General features: G+C 44.4%; 2 protein-coding genes across 2 annotated transcripts; both read right to left on the bottom strand.

The window, feature by feature from the left end:
• Nucleotides 1–397: 397 nt before the first annotated feature.
• On the bottom strand, nucleotides 398–3,039 carry LOC103721399 (DEAD-box ATP-dependent RNA helicase 21-like). The gene has a single exon (XM_008811596.5). The coding sequence runs from the start codon at nucleotides 2,898–2,900 to the stop codon at nucleotides 807–809; it is 2,094 nt and encodes a 697-aa protein (XP_008809818.4). The 5' UTR covers nucleotides 2,901–3,039; the 3' UTR covers nucleotides 398–806.
• Nucleotides 3,040–3,644: 605 nt separating this feature from the next.
• LOC103721400 (putative serine/threonine-protein kinase PBL21) lies at nucleotides 3,645–10,087 on the bottom strand. Its single transcript, XM_008811597.6, has 6 exons — nucleotides 8,976–10,087; nucleotides 8,609–8,869; nucleotides 8,320–8,483; nucleotides 7,659–7,738; nucleotides 7,417–7,564; nucleotides 3,645–4,218 (listed from the first exon to the last, which is right to left on the bottom strand). Exons 1-6 carry the CDS (start codon nucleotides 9,583–9,585, stop codon nucleotides 3,874–3,876), a joined length of 1,608 nt encoding a protein of 535 aa, XP_008809819.4. The 5' UTR covers nucleotides 9,586–10,087; the 3' UTR covers nucleotides 3,645–3,873.
• Between the last annotated feature and the right edge of the window lie 861 nt (nucleotides 10,088–10,948).

Below are 10,948 nucleotides of genomic sequence, written 5' to 3' on the forward strand. Positions count from 1 at the left end.
TATAATAGTTAACTATTGTGTGAGTCAAGAAAATTTCCTATATCGATGATTAGAAATAAGATTATAAATAAAATTAAAAATTTCCTATATCTGTGATTAGAAATACAATTAATCACACATGGACAAGAGAATGAGAATGAGAATGAGAAGAAAGCCTATGCTGTAAGTCCTTCCACTTTTTGACAATGAAAGGCCACAATAGTTTCATAAAGTGCCCAGAACTAAATTGCACCAATACGAATATGTTTACTTACCAATAACCAAAAGAAGTGCATGTAAGTTGGCAGATACTCATTTGTTCACCAAAGTGAAGGGTACACTTGATAGCTCCACAGAGACAGAGCAAGGATGCAACCATTTTTTTCCGAAGAAAAAAAGTGGCCTGGAATAAAGATAATTGGAACAATGCAAAATTCTTCTAATAGGACAATATGTACAATTTACATAACATTACCCAAACTCTTATCAGAGATTGGGTTCAAATCATTCCTAAATACACACGTGCCCATATTACTGGCATATATATGCTTCGAATAAATTGAAAATATTTTAACAAGAAAATATCCATGAGCCATATAGCATTTCCAAATCTCCTATCACAGAATAGATAAAAAAAAAAAAAATCCTACTTTCTTATAATCAAGACAGAATAAATGCACCTTGGGACTCATGCAATTTTAAATGCCTTCTCCCGATCAAAAGGAGAGCCGTGAACTGGCCATAAAAGCAAGAAAAATGGTATCATTAGATCCTGAACGCCCAATCTGGTATTTGGTTCATCATCAAGATCCAGAGTCCCATTTCCATCAATGAACAAAAACTGTTTCATTCCGCTTTGGAGGTCTATCTGGAATGGTTCCTGGCTTGAACTTCGATGCCTCATGTCTGGCCAGCTCTGGTGGCACCGGACTGTTGCTCTGGATCAGTATCTGTTTCAGATCATAGAAAACTGCAAAGTCTTCAGGAGTCAAAAACGTCGTCGCCACTCCTGTCTTTCCAGCACGCCCTGTCCTTCCAATGCGATGAGTGTACATCTCAACATGTGTTGGCATGTCATAGTTGATAACATGAGCAACATCAGGAATATCAATCCCACGCCCTAGCACATCTGTTGCTACAAGAACATTGAACCGCCTGTTCCTGAATCCCTCCAGGCTGATCTCTCGTTGCTCCTGTGACTTCCCTCCATGGACTGTCGTCACCCTATAACCCAGTCTGTCCAAGTCTTTGGCCTTTGCATCCACAGTCTTTTTGGTGTTGCAGAACACAATGGTTGTCTTGTCACCAAGGTCACCGAGCAGCCTTCGAAGCCTGGGCATCTTCTCTGACTCTTTCACCATGATCACATGCTGAGTGATGAGATCAGTGGCCTTCCCTGCTGTGCCAATTGTCACGACAACAGGGTTCCTCAGGTACTTCCTAGCGAGGCGCTCCACAGCTGGGGGCATGGTTGCACTAAACATGTAAGTCGTCCGGTAGATTCTCTTCTCATCAAGCTCCTCATCCTCATTCTCAGGCTTCAGATTGCTGGAAGGCATTGCGTCCAAGACACCAACAACTTGCGGCTCAAAACCCATGTCAATCATCCGATCAGCTTCGTCGAGAACAACATAGTTGCACTGGTTGAGGACAGCATATCGTCGTTCCAAACAATCCAGAAGACGCCCAGGAGTGGCAATCACAACCTCGCACCCCTGCCTCAGCTTAAAACCCTGCTCCTCAATTGACTGACCCCCGACAATCGAGGCAACCTTGATCCCCATATAATGAGCAAACTTCACCGTCTCATCCTCAATCTGCTGCGCAAGCTCACGAGTAGGTGCCATCACCACCGCATAGGGCCCCTCGGCCTCGTTCTCCTCGCTTATGGGCGGCAGCTTCGTGATATATGTGAGCATGGGGAGGATAAAGGCCGCTGTCTTCCCAGACCCGGTCTCAGCAACCCCGATCACATCGCGCTGCTGAATACCGAGAGGGATGGCAGCCATCTGGATGGGGGACGGTGTTTTGTAGCCGGCCTTCTCCACAGCCTTCAGGAGCTCAGGGCTGAGCTTGCTCTCGGCCCAGCTGCGCATCGGGCGAGGGATACGAGAGCCCTTGTAGGACATATTGAAATCCTCGCGGAATATACGCCAGTCGCGCTCCGTCATCTCCTCGAGCTTCTTCTCGGTCCAGTGGCGGTCGACGCGCATGTCGAAGGCGTCGTAGAGCTCTGCAGCAGCCTCCTTCTCGCGCTGGGCCGCGGCCTCCTCGGGGCGCTCCTCGACGCCCTCCTTGCGGCGGATCTCGTCGCGGGTCTCCTTCTCGTGGCGCGCGGCGAGCTTCTTCTGCTCGCGGCGGTCAATACCAGCGAGGAAGCCGCGGCCGAAGAGGAGGCGGGCCTCGTGAGGGTTCTGGTAGAGGGTGTTCATGTCGAGGGAGGTGTCCTCGGTGTTCTCCCAGTCGAAAGAGAAGCGGAACTTCTCACTGGGCCTGATGACCCTTTTCTTGGGCTTCTTGAACCCCAAGTATTGTTCCTTGATGGCCTCCAGCTCCTTCTCCCGCTCCCTCTCCGCCTGCTTCTCGAGGCGGGCGCGCTCGCGGCTCCGGGCCTCCTCCTCCCGGTCGCGGTCGCGGTCGCGGTCGCGGGCGCGGCGGTCCCGGTCTCGGTCCCGGTCCCGGTCTCGGTCGCGGTGGTTAGTGTCGGAGGCGAAGGAGGGGGGGTCGGGCTTGTAGTTGGAGGAGGAGGGGCGGTGGATTTGGTTGTGTAGGAGGTCTTGGGCGCGGCGGCGCTGCTCGGCGACCTCCTCCTCGCGGCGCTGGAGCGCGAGGCGCTGGCGCTCGGCCTTGGAGATGAAGACGGGCTTCACCTCGGCGGCGGCGGGGAGCTTGCGGTCCCGATCGTCGGCGGGGCGCTTCATGGCGTTGGGGAGTTAGGGAGGGACGGGAAGATGAGAGAGTGGAGGAGGAGGGGTCGCTTGGTTCGTCGCAGGAGGGGAAAGGAGAGCGGCAGAGAGATCGGGTTAGGGCGTTAAAAACTGTCACTGTCCCCCTTACTAGTGAGTCGGCATATATCGTGTGGCGGTGGATCCTCGGATTTTCATTTTCTTTTAACCTTTAATTTTTTTCCCCCTTTGAATGGATATATTCGTAGCAATAATAATTTTATTATTATTTCCTTTTTCAAACTATTTTCACCTTTTTTTTTTTCTTGACCCAATAATTCTTCAACAAATCTATTTGGAATCATCAAATATTTCCTGAATCATATATCAAAATTATAGACTAGATTAAAATATCCATGTGTTGTAAACTATTAACACTTGGTGGTGTTTATCTTTGCCGTATCTGAAGAATTGCACCTGTTATAATGAAATTTGGCTGCTTGCCAAGCTAAGTTCCACCTTTCACCATGGATTTATCAACTATCCTAGGGAACTAGATGTCAGTTAAACTTTGAACCACAAAATTAATATTTTCTGTTGAACGTTAAAATGGTTCCTCAAAAGAGCTTAGCTTGTTCATGTTTTAATTCTTGCGTGCACAACTGAAAAAATCGCCATCAAAAAGAGACTCTGAGACAATGATTGGCATTATGCTACTTGTACAGTTCCTCAGAAGAGAAGATTAGAGCAACTATGTGGCCCCCAACACAACAACAATGCTTTTGTTTATAGAACAATGCTTTGTCATAAATTTCACATGTGGACAAAATATTTTGTTTCCTTTGCCAACAACATATATACAACTTGATTTACCGAACCAAAAAGGAAGACAATCGGTGAACAGGCTAATTTAAGGTCTCAGCAAGGGAAAAAAAAGAGAAAGAAATAAAGAAAGGAAAACAGGTAAATAAAGAGTAAGAGTACAGAAACTTGAGGTTGCTAAAGTGATTCATCGACAGTACAAGTCATCTTCCTCAGTGTCAGAAACCCCCAGCATGGCCAGCGCTAGATGGCCTCTCATATCAATCTTTTCCAATGGATCGTGTGACTGAGAACCATATCCTGCAAGGCAACCATTACCAGTGAAAATTGACCAGTCGCCACAAGTGTCTTCTCCTTGCAACATTCCAATCACCTGATCAATGCTTGGCCTTCCTGATTCATCACTGTTAATACAAGCAGTGGCTGCACAAATCATCCGGATCATCTCATTCCAACGATATGAGCTGGGATTTAACCTTGGATCGACCAATTTCTCCACTGCTCCTTCACCCTGCTGCAGGAGTGGCTTTGCCTGCCAAAAGTTACATGCTCGTCAGCACGCAAAATTGATGTAGATATTCAGCAGCGGTATGATGACATCTATGATAATTTCAGTTTTTCAGATTCACCAGGCAATCTTCCTGGCCTTTCATGCAGAATGCTTATGGCAGTAGAAAATTACATATAAAATCTAGCAGTATTAGGGTAATCTTGATGGTCATATCTCCATGACTGCTGCGTGAAGATGTCTAAGCATGGAGATAACAAGAAACAAGTGGGACAAAGGCACTTAAGACTTCACAAATAAAAGAGTTTTGGATATAATAAACTAGAAATTGGCTAATCAGATATTGAGATATGCACAAAAACCATCTAAAATTGTGCTTTTTGGTAATTGTCAGAAACCTAAATTCTCAAAGGGAAATTGTTACAATAAGCTACTTGAACTGTCAACCCTTTAAAGATGTCATTTGTGAGATACTTGCAATCTAAAGTATTTTGTTATCTCCTACTAAAACTACAAAATAATATTAACCATCATGTTGAAGGTTATGGTTATTATGTCATCCGATACTCCCATCCTACTTCCCCAAAAAAAGCCATCAGATGTGTAGGTACCCCTAATCTGTCTCTGAAAACCTTTTGCCAAAATCCGACCTTAAAAATAGCAATAAGAATGTTGCAAGAACAACTAAGATAACAATGTATCGCCATCATTCTTAGTTTGGATAAGGATGTAAGGGTTTAGAATACCAATTAACTTGGGGCCTATGGTGTTACTACAGCATCACAAAATCAAAATAAAGTGTATTTAAGCATTTAGATGCAACAACTGGGAGTCTGGGACAAAGATGAAATGCATTAGCCCCTCATTGGGAATTAGTGCTGGGCATGGTGTAGACATGGTGTGTTTGCCAGTGAGGGAAGGGACGCATCGAACTTGCCCATGAGGAAATGGCTTGGTGGGAATGGTTGGTTTAGGAGAGGATTGGAAGAGGGCTTTTATCTCAGATTGGTGCAAATTCTGTGCAGTCACAAGGCCATGGAGAGTGAGAGAGGGAGGGAAGGAGGGAGGGGTGAGAGAGAGAGAGAGAACAATTCAAATCAGGAAACACAAGATAATAAGAATTCAAACAAATTTGACACACTGATGCTAAGATATTCTGACTGTATCCCATTTTTGTGATTCTTATCACATGGTATGGTAGCATATGTATCGGATATGATTGGTGAAGTAATTATATGTGATATTCCACTACTAAGTCTTGATTATCTAATCTATATAGAAATGACATTTGGATGATGATTATGTTCCTTCAAAGAGCTTGCCCTTTTTTGATCTTTTTATGCTTTGGGCAAGGCTTTATGCCTATTAAGTTGATTGCATGTTAAGATATTTTCCTTATACATAGTGTTAACTGAAGCATTAATCACTATTTGATTTCAACAACAACAAAAGTAATAAAACCAAAATAAGCAGCATTCAATCCTCCATTATTCATGTTTCTAAAATGTTCAAAAAAACATAGATCTATGAAATATTTATGATAGATTAACAAGCCAAAGCAAATAACATAATTAACCTACAAACAAAGATCCCTCGCAGATGCAATTAGTACATCAAAGGATAAGTTTTTTCGAACCCTAATTCATAAAACTTGTTAGATAACATTTTTTTCCTCAATATGTTCTTTTATTTCTTTATTTGATAGATTTAGTGGAACATAGGTACCAAATGAAGAGAAGATGCTAATGGATTTTTTTTATAAATGAACATTTCCACATAATAAGATTGTAATTGTCAGCGATCAAATGTAGTACCTTACAAATGCATGGACAAATTCAATAGAAACTTTGATATTTAATGATGTCCATCATCACAAGAAAATCTTAGAATAGAAAGTCCCATCGACTCAACATTGCATAAGTTGATATTCTGCCATTAAACTTTTTTTCAATAATTACCTTGACAAGTTTATATGTATATATAGCAGGCATTATCTGCATTTTATTTTTAAAGGACCCACAAGAGAAATAGTGTTGGAAACCTGCTTCCTCCCAATAGATGGTGCACCAAAAGTAGGGGTGGTTCAGGTGCAAGTAATGCCTGCAAGATTTCCATGCAGGTTTTACATGCCTTAACCAATATTGTTGAGGAGAAGGGAATAAGGGCATTCCCCTCTGTTCCAAGGAGGGCCAACAACTCTTAGGCGGTTAAAGGTGACCAGCTAATATCGTGGAATCTAGCCGACTAGAGGCTCTACACGCAATTCATCACCCTTTGTGGCTAGTTTCATTGCTATTCATTATTAAAACTAGGTGCTAGAAATGTTGATCTAATTTGCTTGGTCACTCTAGGTTGAGCTAAGTACTAATTCTAGCTAGTTGTATCATGCATTGAGAAAAAATAAGAATAATTAATATAAAACTAGGACCTAGTAATTGGATAACATGCATCCCTAAATAGCAGCTAGCGGGCTAGTGCATTTTAGTTGACGTGTCAACTTTATTCTTAAAAAAAATGTTAACTCAAACAAGCTACTGATTACCAACAACCCTAGTGGCCATAATAGATGCCTGTGTAGACAAGTCAGATATAACCTTAAAGTTTATGCTAAACCAACTATCCTGTTTTCCATGTTCTCATTTCTTTTTCTTATAAACTGAAGACAGGCATCAGTACTCTTTAAAAGATTTCCTTTTCCTGCCAATAGAAACCTAACACAACAACCCTGGTTAAGCTACTCTATAAGTCCGATTTAGTAGTAGGCCACCCATATTATGCCAAGCACTGTTTCTTGTACATCCAGAAATACTTGTCTAGTGCTTATACTCGCCACTCAGGGCAATGGGGTTAGAGGCAGGTCCATAATGCATATCAAGAAAGTATGGTCCAACATGTTGGTTTTTGGCATATACCAACTGATACAGATGTAGTACCATGCACCATCCATGACCATATGACAACCAGCAATCTTTTCTTCCTATAATTAACTTCTTATTATTGGCTACCTAGACCAGCAATCTTTTGGCAAATGAAGATGAAATGGGGGCTGGAGGATAGAAGAATAAGATGACAGGCAGGTCTACCGATATTCTTAGCACAAGTACTTCAATTGCAGACATCTGAGAGTAACAAACCTTTTATATCAATAAGCCCATTATATAGTTTGGAGAATTTTAGCAGCAAAATCAACAGAGTAAAAAATAAATTATTATGACTGCTTACCCACAAAACTAAGTTCTCCTCTCCCTGGGGCCTACTTCGGTCAATTGCTTTCCGCCCCGTAATTAGCTCCAGGAGTAACACCCCAAATGCATAAACATCAGTTTTATCTGACAGCTTACCATGTTGAAAGTACTCGGGAGCTAGATAGCTGAAATTGCAACCACAATAAAAAGGAAACCATATCAGAATTAGATTTCCTTAACAATAAAAATCAGATGATTAAATCACTTCTGAGTTCTCACCCAAAAGTTCCTTTGACAGACTTGCAGAGGAAGGGTAGAGAGGGTCCGTGAATCCACGTAGCCAATCCAAAGTCACACAGCTGCCAATAAACACAAGCAGAAGATATTTTTGGTTCAAAACAAACTAGCAACATTAAGCTCATGATGTTTCTTGGTTACGAGTGGTCCACACATAACCTTACTCAGAACCCCACCTATGCTGTAAGATTACACTCACAGACGACGTTTGTTACGATGGACCAGACACGACCTTTCTCCAAAACCCTACATCTTTTGCTTTTTCTTTCTTTCACTTAACCAATTTTAGGTTACTTGGAGAACAAATGAAAGAATGCATCTATCTATATGATGTGCATCATCATATGATTCATTGGTAGGAATGGGCAGTTGATCAGGCAGTAGCATTTCAACATCATGCATACTGTGAGGTTGACTGGCTAGCATTCTTTTCCTATGCAGGGGGGAAGAGTGGGTGCTTAACTGGCCCACCGCGGAATCAACTTGACCGAAGAAACCAAGCTTGTGCTGGTCATATGATGATGGAAACAAATTGTTTTAAAGAAAAGAAAAGAAAAGGTGACAAAGGCAACAAGCAGCCAAAGGGAAGGGAAATATGGGAGGGGAGAAAGAGAGAGATGACAAAGAGAAGGGTAGTTCTCACTTTCGGAGTTTTGTTAGAGGAGAGGAGGATGTTGGATGGCTTGATGTCCCTATGAACGACGCACTTGTCGGCGCCATAGTGCAGGTACTCCACCGCCCGCGCCACCCCCATCGCTACCTTGTACCTCACGTCCCATGGCAACACCTTCCCCCTCCCTTTCTTCTCTGCGTGCCCAATTCCGATCACCAAAATTAGCTAAAATTGGAGTAATTGGATTGATACACATACATTTAAATCTACACTACAAAGTAATTAAATCAGCATTGAAAAGAAAAGTAAAAAAGAGTACCATGGCAATGGAGGTGGTGATCGAGGCTTCCACCGGAGACATACTTGTACACAAGAAACAGGCCCTCCTTGTCGACGCAAAAACCTAGCAGAGGGACGATGTTGTAGTTGTGAAGGGAGCCGGCTATCATCAGCTCCCGGCAGAAGGCCTTGGCGCTCTCCCGGTCCTGCCCCCCCACCCTCTTTATCGCCACCGCCCTCCTCCCCACCCCAATCCTCCCCTTGTACACCCGGCTCAGCGCCCCCCTCCCCAGCTCCCTTCCTACCAGAACAAATCCCCAGATCCCACCAAAAAAGTCACATTTCTTCCAGAGGTCCTACAAATCCATTATAACCGTGCGAACAAATAATTAGAAATAAGTTGATACCTCTGGCGAAGCCCCCGGTGGCCGACCGGATCTCGGCGTAGCTGAACCTCGCCAGCGCTCCGGCGACCGGCGAGATGCTCCTCTCCAGCGACTCCAGTCTCTGCCATTCCTGCCGCTCGCGGGCCGGGGTATCCCCCGCGCCCTCCCCCTCATCTTCCAAATTCACCAGGAGCAGCACCGTGGCGGCAGACCCGGAGAGCTCCACGGCGGCCTCCGCCTGCGAGCCAAAGCTGAACCGAAACGACGAGTGCACCGACTGCGGGTCCTCCTCCGCCTCCGCCTCCGCCTCCGCCTCTTCTGGGGCATCTGCTAGCAGCCACAACTTGTTGTTCTCCGAACCACCACACTCATCATCCATCTCCCCTCTCCTTCGCCTTCGCCGCCGCCTTATCGTACTTGCCCTGGAGAGCATCAGACGGAGACTCCACGCCATCTTTCTACATGACGCCCTCACATTTACGAGCTCGGGTGACGGCGATGGCGAAGCCCGGGAAATGGTGGAAGCCGCCGCCGCCGCTTCGCCGCCTCTCCGGCCGTGTTTTCGGCTGTTATTCACATCTTCACACTCAATGCAGCTGCCGCCGCCAATAATACTTTGGGAGCAGCCCATCACCCGGACGTCCCAGATCTCTCCCCACCGACCTGTCTCAACACCCCCAACTCCAAGTATAAAGTAAGAGAGAGAAGAAGAAGGATGCTATGATGGTAGAGTCCAAGCATAAAGGAAGAAAATAGACAAAGCTGCCGCTGGTGCTCCCCGGTGCCACTTAGCTTTGCTTGAGGGTAGGGAATTTTGATAAAGAGAAGAGGAGGAGGTATTCTTTCTTCCTTCTCTTTACTCTTTTCTTTTCTCTCCCTCTAACAAATTGACAATACGCTTTACCTTAATATTTTACAAAGAAAGGGCATCGGCTCGCGTTAAAACAGGCGAAGAAAGAACGGGTTCCATGGGGGAAAAAGAGAGAGAATCGTGTGAAGGATTGGATGCTACAGTACCACTTGATGGATGGAGCATAGATTATTTAGCAGCTCAACTTCAACGAGGGGTTCCTACATTCCCAGGTTGGTCACCTTCCCACACCCACCATGGCCGGCCAGTTTAGTCAGCAACCACTGGGATTGGATATTGGTATATTACGCCGGGGGAACTGATCGAGGGAAGTAGCTCGCCGGTTTACGTGGAGTTCCCACATGTGGCCACGTGGATATCTGTCCAAAGATTTATCTCGTGTCCAAAGATTTATGTCGCCGGAAGTGGATGAGAGATGTCTCGATCGGCCGCAGTAGAAAGCACGGACCGAACAAAACCTTAGTTGGACCAGCTTAGGTTGGCGATATTACGTAGTCTAAAGATGGACCATATTAATAGGGATCAAATAGGCATCTTGAGTTAGAGTAAGGTAAATTCCAGGGAGTCAAGTCTAATGTGTATAGGTTCTACGAGTAGAACCAATATATGGGTATGGATTAATTAGTTTACTCTAATGTGTATAGGTCAAGTCTGTAAATAATAAATTATAATATCACCTAACATGAAATTGAGCCAAACTTCTGCAGCTCTCATTTGACTCCCCTGTCTAGCACAATAAACTACAGGAGTGTGATAGTCTGAATCAATCTTGGTGGTTGCATGAAGCAACTTTTATGTTCAATGATTAATTTGACCTAATTTTAACTTGCTCTCTGGTTTCCAATCTTGTCATGGTCGGCATTGTGGGGCTGCTCTAAGCTCTATAGATCCAGACACATAGAAGTCTGCCTAACACTAGCCAGGCTTTGAAGGCCCAATCAAGCTCCTCTTGGTGCTATCCGCAGCTTCACGGGGCAATCCTAGCTAGGTGGTATTCAATAGAAATAAGCTAGTCCATGAGAATGCATAGGTAGGTTGAGATTGGGAGCTTCGTTCAACGGTTGTTAGATGCATGATTAATTTATACTTGATCAATCACACTCTTTATGTTTCCTGTAATTTA

Source organism: Phoenix dactylifera, chromosome 5, assembly GCF_051530095.1.
Source record: "Phoenix dactylifera cultivar Ajwa chromosome 5, Ajwa_hap1_PhDact_Kaust_v1.1, whole genome shotgun sequence".
Classification (NCBI taxonomy): Eukaryota; Viridiplantae; Streptophyta; class Magnoliopsida; order Arecales; family Arecaceae; genus Phoenix; species Phoenix dactylifera.

Excerpts from the sequence above, each read along its gene's own strand:
- LOC103721400 (XM_008811597.6), bottom strand. The coding sequence starts at position 9,585 with ATGGGCTGCTCCCAAAGTATTATTGGCGGCGGCAGCTGCATTGAGTGT. Across the intron at positions 8,870-8,975 it reads CACCGGGGGCTTCGCCAGAG|GAAGGGAGCTGGGGAGGGGG; the intron begins GTATCAACTTAT and ends TTGTTCTGGTAG. Across the intron at positions 7,739-8,319 it reads CCTCTAACAAAACTCCGAAA|CTGTGTGACTTTGGATTGGC; the intron begins GTGAGAACTACC and ends GTTTATTGGCAG.
- LOC103721399 (XM_008811596.5), bottom strand. The coding sequence starts at position 2,900 with ATGAAGCGCCCCGCCGACGATCGGGACCGCAAGCTCCCCGCCGCCGCC.